The sequence below is a fragment of the Megachile rotundata genome, chromosome 6 (genome assembly GCF_050947335.1).
Source record: "Megachile rotundata isolate GNS110a chromosome 6, iyMegRotu1, whole genome shotgun sequence".
NCBI lineage: Eukaryota > Metazoa > Arthropoda > Insecta > Hymenoptera > Megachilidae > Megachile > Megachile rotundata.
Window position 1 is genome coordinate 17,092,255 of NC_134988.1, and position 22,014 is coordinate 17,114,268.

Sequence of the window (22,014 nt, forward strand, 5' to 3'; positions counted from 1 at the left end):
AATCCCGTTTTCAAGTACGAACAACCGTAGACTTATATGTATCATAGACATTACACTGCAGTTAGAATAGAGCTCAGTGAGTAGATTTGTTGACGCCAGAGGTCGTCACCTCATCGATGAGGTCGGTAAGTAAGGTTCCTGAAGAACCAATAAAATTTAAAAAGAAAAATATAAATATGGTATGTACATAAGGTATTTTGGGACTCTCAAACTGATTTTATTTTGCATATGTATGAACCTTAGTGTTTCTTGAAAAATCTTACTTATCGACTGTAACGAAACAGCATAAAGAATCCCCCTGGGTGAAAAGTAATAAAGTGCAATCCGTATTTATTTCTTTCTGTGACAAAGCTGATGTGACTTAGAACTTTTGCCATATATCAAATAACAATTTTTGTTCAATTCCTAGCTCAAACAATTCTTATATACTTTAAAATTGAAAAGAATTTTTAATTTTTGTTCAAAGCTTGTTTAACAAGCATTCGATATTCATATTAAATTTAGTGTTTAATAGTACATGTATGAAACATTGATTGTGAAACTTAAATGACAATATTAATGCACACAACTATTTGTTTAATTTCCCATATTAATTTGATGAACGGTATTCCCGGTTACTTGTTATAAAACCGCATTGGCAGTTCACCCGTTAATCGATTCTCGCGTCTTTCTATCCATCTCGTGATTCTGTTCTCGTGGTTTAGCGCGAAACTCTGCGGTAAAACTTAACCCGCAACAGAGGAAACCTTTCCAGTATCTACTTTTTATCGTGCAACCACGATGTTCCATCGATTTTACATTCGAACCAAATAGGTGGCAGTATGAGTAAAGATAAAAATTAGTTTATGCGAGGAATTCGGGTGTTAACCGAGGACACACATACAAACATTCTTTCTACATTATACCGATGTTAAGATAGCGGAACGCAAGTTAAACGCGGAACAGTTATATTGGTTTTACTACGTCGTTAGTAACGATTCCCTTTACGAAGTCTTCGTAAGTTATAAATTACTCCTCGGATCCACCGTGGTCTGGGGAGAAACAATGTAATTAGCGTAGCCGTGCTCGCACCAAATATACGTTCGCACACGTTTCCGCGTATAATTGCCTGGTGCACGATCAAAACTTGCCTCCGTCCATTTCTACAACCTAAAATAGAATAACTCTTCGAAGCAACCCCTCAACTTGTATTCATCTTCGCTGTTGTGAATCTCGTAATTCGTTGTTCTAGGATCTCGACTCTAATTACTGTTTGCACTTCGCGTCGTGAGATAATTGTAATTGCCGTTTGCGTTTCACATCGTTGAAAACTGCTACAATATCGCCTGGAAATTCGCTTCCTCGATATTTTCGGGATACAGAGGAAAAAATGGGGTACAATTTCAACCTAGCTCGGTTCCATTTAGAACGTCGATTTCTCCACGTGGAAATGTCGCAAGACGTAAAATTTCTCTTGTCAATAAGTTGGACAAGTGTACATTGTCGGCGTTGGGATCGTGTGTGTACAGCCGCATTTCCTGTGGGTGCAATTCCACGTAAGTTGTCAACGGCAGGCAGCCATGGAACGTTCCCAGGTAAAATTACTGATGTTGTATAGTCGTCGAGGCGATAAGACGCTATAAGAATGCGTAGTTTTACGATTTAATTTATGCGCTCGTAAATGTGCTTTAAAGAACTAGTCAAGAATTACCATGTAATATTCGTCGTATCTATACATGTGTCTATGATCATTTTCTTTATTAAAACAATCGAAGTTTCCACAAGAAATTTATTTTGTCGTACAAGAATACATTACGTCTGTATATTTATGCATCGAATTCAATTTGGACTCGGATCTCCTAGAGCATTTATAAAATTAAATTTTTAGCGAGACTCGCGACAGTCTAAGTTATACACACGATGTTTGAATTTCCACAGTTTGCTCGAGATTAAAGCGGAAACACTCTATATCCCGTTGCTTCTTAAACGAGTATGTACGTATTACTATTTGAACGGGACGAAGGTGCGCACGGAACGAGCTGCTAATTATTCAGAGACCTCTTAAATTCGAGCTAACCAAAACATGTAAATTCATAATTTTGTATACAACTTCGAGAATAAACGTGCCGGCACGATTTCGTTACACAGAATAATTCAAAGGAACCTCCGTACTAGAGTACAGTCTTTAACTAGCACGGGAATCTCGTTTAATTTATTTGAAAAGCGTTCTGTTTGGTTAGTTTCGTTTAATCGATAAACGATATAAGATCACGGTGCTCCTTAAAAAGAAGCTATTTGAACAAAGAGAAGTTACCGAGAAGTAAAAAGGTAGTCAAACATTCTCAACTCCTTCATAAGCATTAAACGCAACCATGCTCGAGAAGCTGCTGGTCTCTGACTTTTAAAGTCACCGAAGCTCGTTCTCTTTTTCAATTTCACGAACACGGTGTAGAGCAATAAAGGTTTTCCAGGAAGAACGGAAAGCACAGGGAAGAAGGGTGATCGTTTAAGAGGAACATCCGAGAAAAAGAGGGCAATGAAGAGGAAAAGGGGTCGGGGCCACCTTGTCCGGCAAGGATTCCACGTCGTCCTACGAGGTCCTGCGCGCGGTTTAATAATACATCCTAGGAGACCGTTAATCACCGCGTGAAATATAATTTAATACCTGAGCGAGCGAGGTCCGACCACTAAAAATGACGAACGGCCAGGAAACACGCGGCAAGCTCAGCCTGCAAGCACCTCATCCTCTTACTGCGTACCGCTATAGTCACCCCATGCTGTTGGACGTGCAATAACGATAAAGGCTTGGGGTATTCCTAGGCGATCCTTTTGATGCGGTCTCTCCTGAAAGGCTCGCGAACCACTTGTATATTACATTTGTCCACTGTACTCGATTCGAAGAATTTCTACAAAAGCAAGTGAAATTTTTAAATCTGTGAAACGAAGTATAAAATATACTTTACCAAAGTGCATGAACCTAGATTTAAGGAATAAAGAGAACTTTACTTAAATTTTACATCATTGAGCCATGTAGCGTATACACGAAGGGCAGCCATCCTTTTCTACTCAGTCCTTCTGTCCTTTCTCTTTCCGTTTGTTCTTTCACGCTTTTCGCCGCGAGCTTCACACGAATCGACTGTGTGTCGATTTCGAGGATCCATGAAATTCGTTCTTTTTTATCCGTGACTGTGGGATCGGCGCGTTTCGCCCTGTATCTCTTTTTTCCAGGTCTCTCTAGCCTGTCTAGCCATTGGTACCCTTTGAAATCGGGTTAATGTCCACGACAATGGCCACGATTTTGTCCGATGAAAGCGTCCAGGAGCGATCTTCCTTCCGGCATCGGAGCACGCTTTTTATCGACACCAACCGACCACGCTGCGAGCCAGAAATTGCGAAGGGGTGGTTCTAGTGTAATGGAGTTTCACCTGCAAGGTGGCTCGCCCCTTCTCGGAACTCGTTACGATTCTTTTAACGAGGACTTTTTACAGACTGTGCTCGACCATTTGTTATGGTACACCGGAGAAGACTATCGTTCTATTCGTTGAAAATTAGAAAACCTCCAACCTTCTTTACGACTTGTTTTTTCGTTTGAAATTTTATTATCTCGTGGTCATAATTACATCGTGAACATAGTTACACTTGTTTTTCGCACTATACGTTTAGGTAAATTGTCGCGAAAGGTAAAAATACATCGCTGTAATTTAGTTCGGTTATATCGTAAAGACAAAGTTTTAATTTTTTCGTTTGGTTTGAACCGAGATTCAACGGAAGGAGGGTTGGCTAACGAAGAAAAACTGGATAATATGCTTGAAATTACAATTGCAGGTCGCGTTTGAACCGTTATTATCCCGGCATTTCACCTCGAACACAATTAATCGAGAGAGGGTGGCATGCTATGCGAGTTATATGGACTATCGTAATAGCTATAAATAAAGCTATTAGGGTGGCCATGAACGAACCACTCGATCGTGTAGACGACTCTCTTTCTCGAGTCTCCTGCTTCCTTAGTTCTATATAAATTGCCGAAATATCCACACGAGCTGCCGAACGTGAGCCATGGCGCAGCAGGGGCTCCTTAGACAGGGGTAATAAAGATATAAAGACGTCGTTTTATAGGCTCCCATCGTAGTTGGCTCGAAAAACAGTCGGTAAATGCTATTAGCGATGGTTACAAGTAGTGCGCGAGTAAAAATAATGGTCTTTTTAAAGGCGCACTCGAGTCTTCTCAAACGACAAGCTTTTTATTCTATTCGATCTTGCCTAATTATACGATCAATTCTTCAGAATTTCTGGTTATTATTGACCGTTTCTACAAATACACATTTCGAAGCTACGATTCCTATTTAGGGCAACTCTCCGTGGCTCGATGTTTTCGTTGAACAACATGGAACCCATCCATAAATCACTTTTCGATCTCGTAACAACGATATTATCCCGACTGATCTCGCCTTTTACGAAGAACGCTCGTTTCGATCCCTCTCCCTTTAAGCGTTTCACGATAATTTATGAGAACAAGCCGTTGTTAGCGCGATACTTATTCAAAGAGGATGATTTATGCGTGTTTAGACTTATGTGGAATTAGCTAGATATTTATTTGTTTGGTATTCACCGATCATTATTCGTTCTAAAATTAATCAACGCGCTAATGGGGACCACGAGAGAGTTCCTAAAAATTTATCGAATCCCATTATATTGATAATACGTTGACAATTTAAATTTACCAATTGTATCGACTGATCGATCACGATCAGAAGAAGCTTACTAACGTCGATGAAAGTTATTCAAAGCAGGAACATCAAGAACGATCGTGTCTTCATTGATATTTATGGCGCAGGAAAGTATGCGGCTAGCACTGATGACCACACGATATAACGTCATCCGTTGGAGATGTAAATTCAAGTAGAAGAACTTCATTTCCATTCATCTTCCTTTGTCTCTGTCACGCTGCGCACCGATTCGGGCGACGCTGAAAAATAGACGTTCACCTTTAACGATACATAATGCTACGAAACGATGAACAATATTTCCCGCCACGCGCCGACGTTACAATGAGAATAAATTTCCATTTTGAGCGCGCAGAAGACACACTATATTAAATCGTATCTTTTCAACTTCCCCTTCTGTAGGGCTGTGTGACATATTTCATTTCTAGAGTCCCTTACAAGCTTTTTGCGAAGACCCTCTACACCTGTCGCACGACATAATAATCATAACGCACAAAGTAGACAAAGTGTCGCTAGATTACATTTTCGTTTCTTACAGTATCTTTTTTTATCGTTTTCTCAACGAGTGGGCTGTGAGATCGATGGTTTCATAAATTTTTCGATAGCCAAATCATGAAACAGTTACGTTATCTCGACAATTCAACCCGATTGATGCTTGCTAAAATCGTATTTTATCTTCCCAAAAGCGAGACACGCGGTACGTTTAAAAATTGAACCTTCGACCGGCTTTGCACCCCATAAATTATCCCTAGGGGGTCGAGCGGTTCCTCTCTTGCCAAGCAGATGACTTCGGACGGCCAAAGTCGCCTTGGATCATGAATTATGACCGTACAGTGACTCTGCAACATGTTCTTGATCGACAATGCGTTTTGTGACGTTCGTTTTTCGACCAAGCAGCTGATATTTCCCTGACATTCGTACTTTTGAACATCCTGAAAGGCACCTGAACTACTGCACGAGTCCAAGCGGAATACCTAATGGTCAGAACGTGTTGGATTTTCAAAATTTAGGAACTAGTTCAACAGGAGAGATAGCTATTTATTTTATCGATGTATCATTGACTTGGATTTTTTCAATTTTACAATTTTGGGAACTTGACAATTTGAAAGTCCTCTGCATCATTCCTAATAGAGTCACATTCAAATGTCACCTAGATTTTATGACACTTCAGAGATTCTTAGCATTCTCCGACAGATCACGAAGTGGGTCGATATCTCGTTACGTAATGAGCAATTCTTTGTTCAACAAGGGCGACGACGATTGGGACCACGTTGTATTGTGCAGCACAAGGAAACTTTTACCTTCGATTTTTCCTCCTCTTTTTTCTTTATCGATCTTTTATTTTCATCGTCTACGTAAAGAGATGGCGTTTGAATGTAACCTCGAAGCGGCAGGATCATTATGTTCTTATACGGCGATTGGACGAGCGAGGGAGGATGGAATAATAGCGATTGAAAGCAGCTTTTTCCAATCGAGCGATCCCGCGAGATTAACGCGCATCGTAAATGCAATATTACGATGAAAAGGATGCAACGATGGGCGTGATGATGTTTGTCGATGGCCGATAACAATTCAATTTATGTAATTTGCCGATTTGCTCGGTAAAGAGCAACTCTGCGATGACGGGGGCTGAATTTATACGGACGTCGAGGAGGTCAACAAAATACAGCGTAATCGTTTATTATGTTATAGTATACACGCGTGCTGATAATATTTCGTTTTCGACGAAAACTCGTACAAACGATGCAAACGGTGAACAACGTTTCCAGCAATTACCGAACAAAATTCTGCGCAAGCAGGAACGAGATTAAATATGCGCTTCGTTTCTTATTTGTTTACCACGTTAAACGTTCAACGAGTTATTTTTATCGATTACCTATTCGTTCTGCGTTAACGCGTTGAAGAAGTTAAAGGACCCTTTTGCGAGAGGATAAACCCTTTCACCGGAACTTTGTTATCGTGAGTTAAGAATACGGGACAGATAACGAAAGTTTTACGCCGGAGAAGTTTTGAATACCTAGAATTTTGCGACAAAGTCGCTTCGGCGTCCGCTGACGGCTCCGGGGTTCGCTTCAATTCCCTTAAATTGCTGTTGACACAATATTCTCGGACGAAACGTGCTAACTGTTTCCAGAACATTTTCATTAAATTACGCCGAAAACGGTCTTTAATTTACCTCCGTGCACTTTCGACGATCCCAACGAAAGATTACCAGTAGATTGGACTTGTAGGTGGAAAGCTACCGAGGTAGAAATGCTAATAAAAGTTTTCGATCTATCCAAATATTTGTGTCGTTCATTCCTAAAGTATATTCCTAAAGCGAACAACGCGTACGCGATAAAGTTATTCGAACTCCGACAAATTCTGTTATCGTAGATGCATCGATACCGGGACTAATTGTTTCTTTCGTGAAGCACAGGAGGAAAAGGCCACTCGATCACGCACTCGATGATCTATAGCGAGGTTAATCTTGTTTAGCAAGATACACAGATGGCCATCCTCTATACCCCGGATATAGAGGTTGATGGATAGTCGGTACGATCTTGCGGTACACCGTGGTTTAGACGCCAAACATACTGATACGTTAACGCCGAGCAACGTATGAGAGGGCGGGCCTCATAGGATTCGTCTTCGGATCGTTCGTATCAGACAGGGATGCGTTGAAATTCCCTAGAGATAAGTGGCGGGCGATAACGTTAAACCGTGTGATGAAACGTGAACATCGGATATTGGATATTGCGGCTAAATTGCAGCAACTGTAATCTCGAACTATCTTAACCTGGTTAAGGGAAGAAGAAAACCGTACTCGAAGGAAGATATCTATACTATAAAAATGAGACTCGATGGTTTAGCGATCGCTAGAGCGAACAATACCTCTGCAAGATAATCCTTAAATACATAAACTTTCTAAAGAGACCGCAATACTTTGAGATCGAATCACGTTGAATCGTAACTGAACAACGCAGCAGAATTCAATAGTGTAAACGGGTGCAAAATTGATGCGGATAATACAGCAAAATGATTTATCGTTGATCGTTAAGTGTCGGTCAAATCGTATAGTAACTTGATCGTTACGAGCAAAGAGGTGTGGCATGCAAGTCGCTAAAGAGACGTAGATCATTGGATAATGATGGGATGTTCCATCCCGTTCCATTCTATTCGCTTGTAATCCCATCCTCCCTAACACAACAGTCATCATGTCGTCGTGGTACGGATCACTTAGGGATCATTAGCTTTATGGCGCTTCCGTATGGCTAGCCGTTCGCGTGCAAGTGGATATTGTTCGAAAGCGGTACTAGGTTTCACTGGCGAGTCCGACCAAATAAAAAGACACTCGCCCCTCTGCCGAACAATAACGGGGAAAAGAATGGGAGTGCAACAACTTTTCCAATTTAAAATTATTAAACCACTCTGCTGCAGAGGAAACGCGAAGAAATAGCGAAACACCGAAAAATGGATACTCGAAATTTTCGTTTTTTCATTTTGTGCAATTGCACCTTGTTATGAAATGTCCAGATATTATCTATCAATACCTCGTTAGTATTCGAGTCAATTTATAAACCATTCCATTTCATACTATCGATTACTGCTGTTAATTTATTCTCACGTTACATCGTTATATGTATTGTTGTAAAAACAACTCAATTATAAAATCATTCATAACGGTTTCGATTGAAACCATGTGCGAGCTCACGTTTCTGTGTCCAATAATAGAATCTATTAACATGTTATGAATAATTGAATGCTACTCGACTAAATATCTGTATTTTAATTAAATTACACGCTAAATGACATATCGCATAACGTCGTAAGGTAAAATAAAATTGAAGAGTATCGTTAAATCGATGGGAAAGAATCTGTTCGAGATTCCGATTCGAAACTGGGTGGTCTCGAGCAACCACGAAATCCTCTTTCGGTCTCCGTCTTAATTTCCTGCACTCATGGAGCCGTCATCGTACCGAGGCTTCCCTCGAGCCCTGATTAATCCAGACGCCATGCGATATCCTTGGACAAGTATTCCCCGTGTGACGATCCGAACACACGCTCCCGGCCTCGTAGTTGCACACGCTTGTGTAACGGCAAACCGCACACCGCGGCGCGGATGAATATCGCGGATATAATGTTACTGTATTTCATTACCAGAGTACACCGGATGCGCTATGCTGGCTCATTCCAGTGTATCCTGCATCAGTTCGTCGTTGGTTGGCTATAACGCGTGTACGAGGCAGCACCAGCAGCCAGCCAACAGCGGCCGGTTCGCCACGTTCGTTGTATATCCTCCTTTATGCGGCCCGGTTTCGGTTTCCGGCCGTACCATTCAGGAATATCACCTTACGCGTTTCCTCGTGATTCAGACGACTCTCGAAACACGCTGTAATCAAAGGATTACACCAGAGGGCCGACTGCCTCTAAGTCGGCCTCTGTTTAACGCGACCACCCTGTACGCTATAATCATTATCACGCGTTCGTTGCTCGACAGAGGACTTTGGTAGCAAGGGCACCGCTGGGTGTTGCATGTTCAAGCCCTTAAACCCTTTGACCGAACGATTTTCGACCGAGTTGTTGCTGGATTTCCTCGGAAACGTTGAATACCCTAGCTCGTGCCTTGTCATCGAGGACTCGAGGCTGATTCTGGCGCAGCCTCGTTGCCGTGCCTTCGTGTTCGTGTAATTTAGAGGGAGATCAGGGCCGAGAGGGTGGTCTCGTTGATTTTCAATGTAATTGAAATTCTACGGTTTAGAAAGTTTCTTTCTCCAAGTTCGCTCGTTTCTTTCGGGAAAGGATTTCCTCGGGGTAATGTGGAAATCATGTTCTCATGTGCTAATTGTAAGTTTTGGAACAGATTTTCCTGGGGAAGTTTCGGCTACTTGTTTCGGGGAAGAACAATTTGCCGACTCGTCGAAACTTCTTATATAATTACTTCGGAGAGCAGAACCGAAAAAAGATTTACCCTCGAAAATACGAAACAGCTATTTTGCCGACTACTTAAACTCTTAAATGGAGCTTAAAGGCAAGACACAAATTAAACCCGAAAGCTTTGGCATACTTTTCCGAAATTTCCAAGTTTTTGTTGTCGTGCAAGTGGATAGCGAGCGATTCCTAATTAAGGAAGGAAAAATCAAATTTAAGAGGCTTAATTCTTCTGTTGAACCGCGTCTCGTCCGCGCGGCGCATCGAGGAGGACAAAACAAATTACAGAAGCGTCGTTGAGATATTACTACATCGAGCAACACCGAATTTCGGACCAGTTCCGAGCTCCTAAACTAATTATATCGTGATAACGAGGCTAATTTCGAGTCACGCGAGACCGTTTCGCACTTGTGCGCTTTTAAAGAGAAAGGGTTATAAATAGAAGTAGAGTAGATCCACACACAGCGGAACATAGACGTAGCAGGAAGAAGGAGAAAGGAACTGGTAGCGTGTAAGGAGAGCAACTAAACTTCCTACCCCGTGCTATGCGGACTATCTCCATTATTACACCGTCGACCTGCAAATTGTAGACGCTTTCTCCCCGGAGTTCAAGTGCCACCTACCATTACGTGATTAACGCACAGACTGGCATACGCGATATTATCTGAGCAAAGCCTGCGAATAGAATTCACCAAGACGAACGTTTCGTAGCCGACATAATAGCCTTCTGTGTTCCCTCTGTCGTTTTTCATTTTCTCTCGTTATCTCATGGTGGATCGACATGCAGTAGTCTGTCTATTCTTCCCTCCAGCTATTTTCGTATCATGAAATTCATGGATTACACTTTCAAATTTTGTTTAGCCAACATCGGATGAATTTTCTGTCAAGATTGTATTTCACGGACGGCGATGAAACGAAAACCGTGTTCGTTAGCGATCGCGAAAACGTTTAACATTCCTAATTTCAGGGTAAATAACAAAATAACAAGTTAGCGCTTGTTAAACTCGAACGAACCGATCGAAGAAGCTCGAACGTTCGTCCAGCAACAAATAAAATTATTTCTACGGACGATCGATCGAGCATCAGGTTTTAATTGCTTCTCCGATTCTTTGTTTTCGTTCTGGCGCTGCGGAATTATTTACTATCTCCTCGAGCAAAGCCGTGAGACAATTATTTACACACCTCTGTCCGTCGGTCAATTATACAGCCAATTATTTCCGGGTAACAGTCGACTTAATTACAGGGCTCCCGGAGCCCACAATTTTTGGGTCGACCGCGTAACTAACTTGGATGAAATTAATTGAATTTAATTTGCTGTCGCGAACGAATACGCGGTTTACTCCGAACTTGATTGAATTTTTATTTGTCTTGTCTCCCTTTAAAAAAAAAAAAGAAGAAACAGACTGTGTACGATGATGAAAAAATTTCGGCGGATAGAGTTCGAATTGTTTCACGAACTGCAAAGTTCAACAGGATCATTCGTTTCAACGGAATTTACGGATTTTTCGAAACAACTGCACTCGACTAAATTTCAAGCGCGAAGGATTATTGCGTCGGAAAAGTATGGAAGTTGTATTTCGCAGAAAATTTCAATAGTTCCGTAACGAGTTCCAAGCCGTTGATAATTAATTCGGCAAACTTATATTCCACGACCGAGTTAATTTCCACCCACGCGAATCGGGATTTTAATCAAATCTTAGGGGATCGTTTTGACGAGGCCCGGACTAGCACGCAAAAACGTCAATTAAATTCAATGGAATATCATTAAACCTCGCTAATCATTTCATGGAAACTCCGAGTTTTAAACATTCTTTTATCTTCCCATTTATCCTGCTGTTTCCTTACCTACCAAATTAAGAATTTAAACTTCGACTTCCATTACCAGCGCTCGCTTAAAACTCATTCTGCTTTTTTATCGTATTTGGAACAGTTCGTCAAAATGAAATATTCTGTTATTTGGACAGCGCAACAAAAACCGCTAACAAATTCACTGACTAAAAAGCACTGAGGCAATACCAGTATATTTTATTTTTTTCAACGGTTATAAACGGAACAAAAGTAAAAATTGTTTCATTTGAATTTTAATCCTTTTTAATCCTCACGCTTACGAGCGTTTTTAACAAAGCAAATAATATATGTTTTCCATGAATTGTTTATTGGGAAGAAATCAAATTCAGCAACCAGCGTTTCAGGCAATGGTATAATAATTGAGTAACAAAAGTAGTCGTGCTGGCTTCATATAAAATATGTTATAATCTGAGCGGGAATAATAGACCTCGTTGAATGTTCCAATAACACGATTGAATTACATAATTAAGCCGTGGCCATTGTTACAATATGCCTGGTTAACAAGGTTGGAAAAGAAGAGAATTTACATTTTCGCTTTTTGAACTTTTATTATTATCAGGCTATTGAAGTGTAAGCTTTATAACGTAGAGTAAACGATAACTAGGACAATTTGTTCGTGGGAGTCTCGAAAGCTGGTTCGATTTCCTGATAGGCTGTCCCAGCAATCGGTGAAGGTGTTAACAAAGGTAAAGGATGCAGTAAGAAATCGTGGAGATGTCGGGGCCATTTCCGTTTTCGATATTGCGTGGCAAACGGTGCCGTTGGTAATCCCTGCAGCTCATTAACGTCCTCATAACCAACGAAACTTCCTGCGAACCTAGCCTAACATTATCGAACAGCTCTGTTGTTTTTCCCAGCCGAGAGTTGCAGCAAACTAGTTCCACCCGACTGAATTTCCGATATTTCCATCTGCAAAACACCTTCAGAAATTTCTTTATTAACTTCAACGTAGTATTGTAATGGAAGTTTGAAACGAATAATTAAATGTTTATATAAGTAGCCATTGACTGTGCAAATTAGACGTAGCTGACAGTAATTTACTATTTAATAAATATAATATCAGCGTTGGATCGAAGAAATTGGTTATGAAAGGGAGTTAATTATTTAAAGCATACCAACTACAACTTTGCGTCATCTTAATATCGACGCGAAAGACAATCAAATTAAAATTGTGTCTGTGTTCGAACAGTGAATGCAAGGTTCGCATTAAAAAGAGGGAGGGAAAAAAATATCTGGGCAAAAAACATTCTTTACACAATAGTGAGCTCGTGGTTCCATCCACCCTCGGTTTTTATTCGTTCACGGCGATAAACCCTCGTTATCGATATTACTTTTCAAGCGGTGTCCAGAACAGCTAGCCGATTCTCTGGTCATCTTCCATCCCCCTGTTTCTTTTCTTTTTCACGCTCCTTCTCTTTCGTTGTCGTCGAGAGTAAAAGAATTTCTGTCCCACGGCTCAACGGGAGGTGGTACCATTTCTATTCATCTCGAAAAATAAAGGCGTGCCCGATCGCGAGCCTCGATAACCATGAATATTTTATCCGCATAATATCTCGTCGCACTCCACCCCCGCGCGTTCACACGTACGCTTCGTACACGTGTTCGAGCGTTCTTCCTCGTGCACCCTTTTCGTTCCTTCTGACGCGCTGAAGCTCGGTATCGTGTGTAAACCGTGTATAATCCAACGCGAAAACTTTCAACGCCAGCTTACTACAGTAGAATCCCGTTATATTGCCGTGTCGGCAAATTTTTCGAATTGCTAATACATCGAGTTGGCCAGATTTAGCTTCGTTATTCCTTGGAGGAAGAGATCGCCTACGAATTGCACACGACATAGGACGTTGGTATTTCGTCGCTTAGAAACAAACGCTTTGGGACGCTATACGCTGTTGTATTTTGGGAGGTTTTGTGTGGTGCCGCGAGTGCTGCGTAGGCGTACTATAAATGGGTTCTATGTCAATCGTCGGTCTAATTTAACGTTTGTATCCGTAGTAATGTTATAGACTTCGCTTTACAATGAATCATAATACTCAAGTTAGGGACGAAGAATGTTTCTGCTGCATTTTCGCAATGTTTAGAATTACAAATTTTTCAATAGCGACAAAACTCTTAAAAAATTACACTCTCCCTTAATCTGAATTTTTTCTGATATCCTGTGCCAGTTTAATTTCCCATGACGTTCGAAAGGTTTCCAACGCTTCCTCTGATTCCCCAAAAGCAGCGACGGAAGTACATCGAAAAGCCTCGAGCGGAGCTGGTCGAAAAAGCGGATCGCTTTCACCAGCTCAACACCGTCACGCTTAATGCTCAATAAACGAGTGCAGATGATCAGCATACGGCTTCTACCACACGACGGTGGTCACAGATACTCCCACACGCGTGATCGTGTGTTATACACCGTGTAGACTCGAATGGATGATCCTCGTTCCGCTAGTGTGGCTCACGCACGCACGCCGCGCGTACGCTTTGTCACGCGTGCGGTTTTCTGCTCTGTCTGTCTGCGTGTGCTCGTCTCTCGTCTCTCACCTAAGTTTATTGTTAGAGGGGCCGGCTAGCCACGGACAGGGCATCAGGATTTAGTGCTTCTTACACGCCCATGCCGGTACCACGCGCCTCCGCGAGCTTATTTCGATCGTTTCTCGATCGATCCTCGCGATTCCGAGCGTTATCGAGTGTGCCACGCGGCTTCGGAGTTCAAACTGGTTAACGCTGATTGGCAGTGATCGATGAGTGCGATTGATTTTGTGGATTTTTTTATGGCTGCGAGAGACTTTGAAGAAGTGTTCCATAGTGTGATCGTTCATACGTGACCTAGCTGTGTTTCTGTGTTGCAAAATCTCTCCAAGTTCGAATTAAAATTAATCCTGAAGGAAACTCGGATTTCAATTTACGTTTTCGCTTCGCTTCTATGATCACGATAAAGACGAAGAAAATGTGAGCTGACACTCACTCGATTTACGTTTCTACCGGTAAATCTCGTTTCATTCAAGATTATTTTCCTGTTCTTTTCCTGGTACAACTGTCTCCTCGCGCATACAAAATATGAGCAAACGCGACAAGCGAGAGAACACGTCCTTTACGCTTCCTTTTACTTAAAGAAAGTCTGTGGCGCACCCGAGCGTATAATTTGATCGATTTCAAGTTCACGACAACAGCAGCAGGACGTTTCCATTTCACTCGATCGTTTTCTCTGTGAAAGAAAAAAAATTCGCGACATCCGTCAGATATCGCGTGCAACGAGAGAGGCTTCCGGTCTGTCGGACGACGCGACGGGGCTGCTTTCCACGGGACATCGACGAGAGAGAAACGGGGACGCGGAATGAAAAACGCGAAATTAGGATTCCGAGGACACCGAAGTGCCCTGAACACGAAAAACCAATTGCACTCAAGAGCAATGGGGAAGAGGGGTTGGAACGGTACAGGGGCGACGATCTGGTCCACGAGCCGGTGAAACGGGGGTAGATAGGGAGTGTCAGGGGTAAAATTGACGGTGGAAGGGTGTTGCTGCAACGATGCAGCAGCGGTTCTTTGTGCAAACAGGTTCGCGTCGAAACGCATTCGTTCGGAAACACCGGCTCGAAATAAAAAATTGTCGGCCGCGGGTAAAAGTGAAATTTACACGCTTCCACGAACATTCGACCGCCTACCCTTGTTTTTCCAAAACAGAATTAGTGACGAATGAGATCAAGCGCAACGACTTCGATGCTATTTCTTCCACGTTCCTGTAATTTCGCGCTATTTTCCCTGTAAATAGTAGCCAGAAATTCTCTCCATTTTACGTTTCTGTTCCTGGTTACTTTTGTGGAATTACTACCCGATATTTCTCGTCGAGTGGATCCCGAAAAGTGCTAAGAAGACTTAAGAGATTAAGTGCATTAATTGCAACATTTATCGAGTATCGATCTAAATTGTGATATTTCGATGAAAATTTATTCGAGCAAAAATTAGCAGTCGTTAAAAATTTGTAATCGGAGGTGACATAACGAGCGCAGTTAATGTCGCGTTAATTCCTCTTTAATTTAATAAATTTGGAAGGCAAACATCGCGTTTTTCTCTGCTCGAGAGCCGCACTTTCCTCGGGGCATCGTTTTCCGTTAAAATTACATCGACCGCAAATCAAGGGTAACCCTTTTGCTTTTTCGCTCGGTTTCGAGCGCTTCGCAACCTTTTAACACCGCCCCATTCCCCTTCCGCTCGCAAATACATCCTTAAACCTGGCCACACTGGCATCCATGCTCCCTCGTTCTCACTCTCTTTCATCTCCAAAGCCCTAATTAACTTTGGTAATTATGTGTACGCCCGGACAGAAGGGTTTTGCACTCGTTCCACTCGAAAGACGCGGGCGAAGCGAGAGGAGTAGCTTGCAAGAAACGAGAGAGTTAATGCAGAACGATGCAAGCGAGCTTGCACGACCACAGTCAACCGGAATTCGCTATAAATAGAAAGAAGATTTCGCTAGATTTGACAGCTCCTGACGAGCGAACGAATGTCATTCCTTGAAAACGAGGGTGCTCTGTTCCTCGACACTCTTTTTCTACGGAACCGCGTTTATTCTAATTTCAAAAGAACCACTCGTGAGCGTGTTGACTCTTCGACTCTTTTTGTCCCTCGTACCTAAAAGTTACTCGTTAAACAGCTCATATACTTTCAGCCTCGAATATTAACTCAGACACATTCAAATCTTCGTATCTTCGTTTTATCTCATACTGTTCATTGCTACAAAGAAAAGATTAAATCATAAATTTCATTACTCTTTATTACTGTTCCGCTATTGTGACAACTCAGAAGTCTGTTCCGTTTACTTCTATCTAGATATTTCATTTATTAGACAGTACAATGTTGCGTAAAAAAGTGTTGAGAAGTTCAGAAAATACACGTGTACAGTTTACAGTCAACAGGCGAGACTAGAAACGAGATTAAAATTTAACGTCGAGACATTAATCTCTGGCTGGAATTTTTTTCTGGGTCTCCGGTGAAACGCACGGCGACATCCACGGTGACGCCTAAGCGTTTGAATTTTAATTTGACAACTGCTGAAAATTTCGTTATTCCCTAGGTGGTCGTAGTTCGCGCGGTGTATGTGTGTTCTCGCGAACGACATCCACGATGCTCGCGAGTCTCGCACACAAATGCGATTTACGCTTCTTGGAGGTTTACGTTCTCGTTGCCCATCTGTGCAACGCGTAATTTCTCCCATCCTATACATCTTCGGATATCTTCAACCACTGTGTCGTACATTTAAAATTCAACCCTGCCACCGCCGACGAAGACTAAAGGAATCTTATTTAGCAAATTGCGTTAAGGAAGTTTCTTGTCTTTCTTTATTTCTTGATCGTGACTTCTTTTCAAATTGCCACGTTTCTGGGTTATCGTGTTGCCGTTCGAATATGTTCTATCTTAACCTAGGAATCTCTAGGATTAGTGAAGCATTTTTAATTGCAGGTTTTAAGGATATTTTTTTTCTATTTTGTAGAGATTGCGATAGTTCATGACCCTTTTTCAGGGTGTCCAACTTCGCGTACCACTTAATGCCCCACGCGACGCTGCTTAACAACCCCGTTAATTAATAATACCTTGCAGGGATAATTTGAGACTGGCTGGCTCGCATCAGCGTTGTCATTGTTCTTGGAGACGACCCTTCGTCGACGACTTCAAGCTGCGCTTTAAAAATTGATCCAGACACGTTGCACCAACGTGAATCTACTATTACATTATTTTTTTTTTTAATAAATATTCTGCTTCGATTATCCTAATTACGAAAGAATATCGAATTCTTTACCCAAATTTCATTTCTGTACATTTTTTCCAATTATTGATCAGGCATTGTTCGCGTAGATGTTCGAATGTCAATCAACCACATACGTTTCTTCGCCAAGAAACAAACGAACGCGAACGAGCTTCCAATACGTAAAATCAAAATTCTCGAAAATATTGCAATTTTTCATTCGGCCATTGCGATGATGATTTATCGGGTTCCAGTTCGAGCACGCTTCGATGAGTGACGAACGACCGTATTTATAGAAACTTGGACGAAAAATCGCGCCACCGTGGCGACACTTTAGCTACAGGACTTTTCATTCGGTCTCCGAAACTTCAAATTCTTTCACCGGCAATTTTTACCGATCCGACATGTTCCAAAAACACGAGCAACTTTATCTTCTACGACCGACCGATTTTCCGATTCCCTACCGCATTATAAACAGAGCAATAATTTACCGGTGGCGATTCCAATTCTACTTTTCTCTAAACTAAAAGAAAAACATAGCATAGGAAACACTTCTGTATAAAATGTTTTCTAGCTTTCGAATATATTGAAAATTTGGCTTGCCATTTATTCAATATATCTTGCGATTAAGTATCGGATTGCGATGCGAGATGACATGCATCAAACTTCTGACCCCGTTTCGCGGAAACAAAAATTATTTTATTCACCCGTGCCAATATCAGACATTTCGCATCCAAAGAGGTATGCTATCGAGCGATTGGACTTTCGATCGTGAAAATGGATCGTTTCTCCCCGTCGCGCTACCCTCGTTCGACGACTACTTTCAACCCCCTGCGATCGCGTGCAAAACCGTCACAACCCCATGGAACATTCTGCACGAGCAATTTAACGTTTAACCTCGAAGAAATGCTTGGCTGTGCAGCGATCGTCGGCGAATAATTCCGTTTTCGACGTGACAAGTCGTCGCTCTCCCTGTTCGAGTTGCAACGAGAACGAAGGGTGAGTCGTCGGCTTGTCGTCCGCTAACAGTCCGAAGAATTAATTAAGACGATGTAATTACCTACTCGGATCCGTTTTAACTCGAATTAGTCCTAGTTGATCCACCGGTAAACCGTGTTTCCAACGAGTTTGGCCACTTGGCTACGATAAATGCATAAGATCGTCCGCTCGAGACGAAAGGATTAATTTATGGGCATCCGAGACTCGATTACGTCTCTTTTCGCCTCGACGAGTTCGTGTCTCTGTTCGCTGCTTTCAAAGACGATACCGACTGGATCGTGTTTTTTTTCTATTGAAGGAAAGTGACTCCGCTGCGGGTATTTTGATCGACGAGTTAATTTACCGAGGGTGTAGATAAATGAGCGTGGATTAACTCGGTGAATTCGTGCGACGGGATCTCAGGGGTATACGCGTTCGACTCGTTTTTTACTTCCTCCAGCCGATCGATACGTTTTCAATTTGACATAAGAGTGAAACTCATCTTTCCCGAACACGGCGACGAGTTTCACGCCGAATGCTTTCCAAACAAATCATCACCGACACGACCGGGTCGTATGAAAATCCGCGACTGGTTTATTCTCACGGTGTTATTGTTCAATTTCCACGAACGAACGAACGTTTAGTTTCAATTAACTTCGTAATAATCGTCACGTATTAAATTCAAACGTTCTCGTATTTTCTATTAAACCATGTTGTTCGGCTGCTGTGTGTCTCCATCATTGTCAAATACAACGAAACGAAAAAAAAAAACAAAATAGAAAGGGTGCACGTTTAAACGACCGAACCGTGCCATAGCAATTCCCTTAATGACTTCCATTTTTCAGAAGCTGTCGCTGGTATCGACCCTCGATCTCGTCGAGATGTACCTCGCCGACCGTCAGCTTAACCCTGCCACGTTATTAAGAGATAAAAATGCAGTTAAAAACTATTATCCCGGAAATAGTTACGTGTCGTCCTAAAGGACCTTTCACCGAGGAACCGAATTCTGTGGCTTATATCCGAAAGCTTTTGCCCAAACTCCTTAGGTAAATGAGCTCTTATCGCTCGTTTCTTTTTCGCACGGATCATACTAAAACTTCACGCGTTAACGGACATCTACCAACGGACAGTAGACGTTGCAGCGTCTTATCAGCCCTTTCTTATCACGAGCCATTTCACTGTCCTCAGTAAACCGATGTGATCTCCGTACAGGGAAAAGTTCACGACACCATAGAGTGTAAAGGGATCGTTTCAGAGTTCGATGTGGATGGGGTGCCAAGACTTTCAACGTGCGTAAGAATCTCGCGAAGATTTCACATAGGAGTTTTCGGGAGTGGATTTTTGACGCGTGTGAAATTCGTGAGAAGACTTGACAGTGTACTGATCAGCTGATGTATAGCAGTGCATAGGAGTTTGGGGTACGAATCCTAGAGCACGGATTATCAACATGCAGAGTTCCAACGTGTAGGCTTTTGGCGAGTGCAGAGTTCCTACGTGTGGAATTCCAGCGCATGGAGCACCAACTCGAAGATTATCAGCACCCAGAATTTCGACGCGTTGACTCCTCCTGCTTCCACATAAAATTTCAGCACGTATAGAATTGTGGAGTGGATTTCCAGAGTCTATAAAATCGGTGAGCGGACTTGCAGCGTATGAGGAGCCCGCAGCAAGGATACCAGCGTCCGTGGAACTGGCAGGAGTGGAATGTTAGTGCTCGGGGGTTTCGGTGTTGCATGGTTACGAAATCCCGCGTTACACGCGAACAGGCGGCGAAACGGAAGAAAGGAAGGAAGGAAGCCGCCCGAGGAAGCATTATTAAAGTACCCTGGCTCTAAACTGGCGGTGAGGTTCGCGTTTACGTGGCCAGAGCGAAAAGTATGCGGCACCAAGCACGATGAAGAGGCCAAGAATCGGTGGCTCAGCGAGCGGGAAAAAGCTGGACTTGCGCCAAGAACCGCGTCACGCTTGGGCAGTGTTGCTGATGTATTTGGGCATCTGCACCTTGCTGCCTGTCACGATCTTTGCTGGTTGGTATTCGATCTTTCTTCTATTTTCTCCTAGCCTCTGCCACCACCTTTCTCTGCGCGTCCTGTTCGCGCGTCGGTAAACGCGATCGTTTTGGACCCGTAACAACGTTCGATTTAATCGCGTATAACAAATTAAATTTCGTCAATTGACCAAAAATGTGTCGAAACAACCTGAAACGCGATTTCTGATATTTTACCGCGTATAACAATCGCTAGTATTCGATACACGCGTTTTTAATTCTATCGGTTCGATCAGTGTATTGCGCATACAATACGAACAATTTCAATGTTTTTTCCACGTTTTTGAGGTTTACAGTTTTTGGCGAACAATTTGATTCTTTCCATTTTATGCGTTAACTCGGTTTCCATTGATAACTATTCGTTTAACGATCGCACGGAATGAAGTAGAACGAGAGCATGCTCAGAAATTCGTAGTATACTTCGGTGATAAGGGAAGTTCTCTACATTTATTTCAAGATTTAGCATTTGATAATTTCGCCGGAGAAATGAATCGCGTAAATCACGATACGGTCATCGTGCCTAGTCGTAGACCCAATTTTGCCAAACTTTTCACACAAATCTCCCAGACTGGCCGTCTAAGCGTCGCCAGCTCCATTTCTTTAGAATTCCACTTAAGCTGTCAGGTCGTTCCTGACGAGTTAATTTTAAAACGGATAAAAAATGTTTGTTTGCTTCGAGAAACCTGTATCCATTTACATAATGGCAACGAACCGCTGACAATACATAAATACAGAGTTAAAAACTTCAAGATAAATGCGGTGTTTAGGAAGCACGAACGATTTCTTGCAGATCCGCGCAAGAAACAGACGTACGATATTTTCGCGCTGAATCATCGACTCGATAACGAAATTGAAACGGGAACAAATGTGTCAGTCTGTAATTTAACAGGTACTTAATAGAAGGCGGAAGAAATATGGCCGTTCGGGAACTTAACCGATTAACGATCGAATGGCAGCACGATACGTTCTCATATTTTTCCGCGGGGATCGATCTCGTCGACGAGCGGCGTTAATCCGCATCGCGTCATCGGAATTCCATTCGCCGTCAATTAACTGCGTTTCACGTTCCAATCTAGCGGCGGATAATTAATGTAGAGAATTTTAATCGACGTTGCGCTCGATCCATTCGATTCGATTGCACGCGAACGCGTTAACGAGCTTCGATCGGCAAGTTCGAGGCAACTCGTCGATTCGGCCATTGCGAAACGAAATCGAGGAACAGTGAGAAATGACACGCATCGAGGATGGATTTATACTCGAAATAAGATAAGCTTTCCGTTTTTGTTTCCATGCTTTTTTCAAGGAAACAGCCGCTTTATGGCACGCACGTGCTGCCATAAAAGTCCCCGCACACTCGCGAGCTCGGCTCCGAATCTGCCTGGCTGCATAAGCACTTCCGTTAAATCTGTGTCAGAGAGAACGCGGCCGACGACTTTTTCTATTTTCCCTCACACCCCCGCGGATTCGGCCGATCCAATTTGACCGCTTCTTTGTATCACGGCGCAGAATTAAAAGATAGAAATCGAATTAAACCGGAGTAATCACGGTTAGACTCGGCGCAGTTTTAATTAAATTGAAACCTTCGCTGATCAAAAACTGCCTTCCGTATCTTTTTCCTTTTCCTCTCTTTGTATCTAAGCTTTCGACAATGTGCTAAAATCGCCTCTTCCTTTTAACTGTTTTAGTTTATTCCGCAAAATACTTTATCGAAAAGCATGACTAAATTTTATTTACAGGTTCGATGTTTGAAAGCAGATTACGTTAAATGATATTTGATACACCCGTTCGAAACGCTTTAATAG

General features: G+C 42.3%; 1 protein-coding gene and 1 long non-coding RNA gene across 5 annotated transcripts in view; one reads left to right on the top strand and one right to left on the bottom strand.

Moving 5' to 3' along the window:
• Positions 1–1,655: 1,655 nt before the first annotated feature.
• LOC143264605 (uncharacterized) overlaps positions 1,656–22,014 on the bottom strand; it is a 71,922-nt gene continuing 51,563 nt past the window's right edge. The window contains exon 4 of the long non-coding RNA XR_013038405.1: positions 1,656–4,945. This is a non-coding gene — a long non-coding RNA (uncharacterized LOC143264605). The remainder of the gene's footprint in view (positions 4,946–22,014) is intronic.
• LOC100882227 (lachesin) overlaps positions 13,921–22,014 on the top strand; it is an 83,761-nt gene continuing 75,667 nt past the window's right edge. Inside the window, exons 1-3 of one of the 4 annotated variants that reach the window (XM_076532640.1) lie at positions 13,930–14,431; positions 19,011–19,211; positions 19,354–20,192. In XM_076532640.1, coding sequence (XP_076388755.1) covers positions 20,060–20,192 — 133 coding nt within the window. In that variant the 5' untranslated portion in view covers positions 13,930–14,431; positions 19,011–19,211; positions 19,354–20,059. Of the gene's footprint in view, positions 14,432–19,010; positions 20,193–22,014 lie in introns of all 4 variants that reach the window. The other 3 variants (XM_076532641.1, XM_012287459.2, XM_076532639.1) reach the window with 3 other exon arrangements.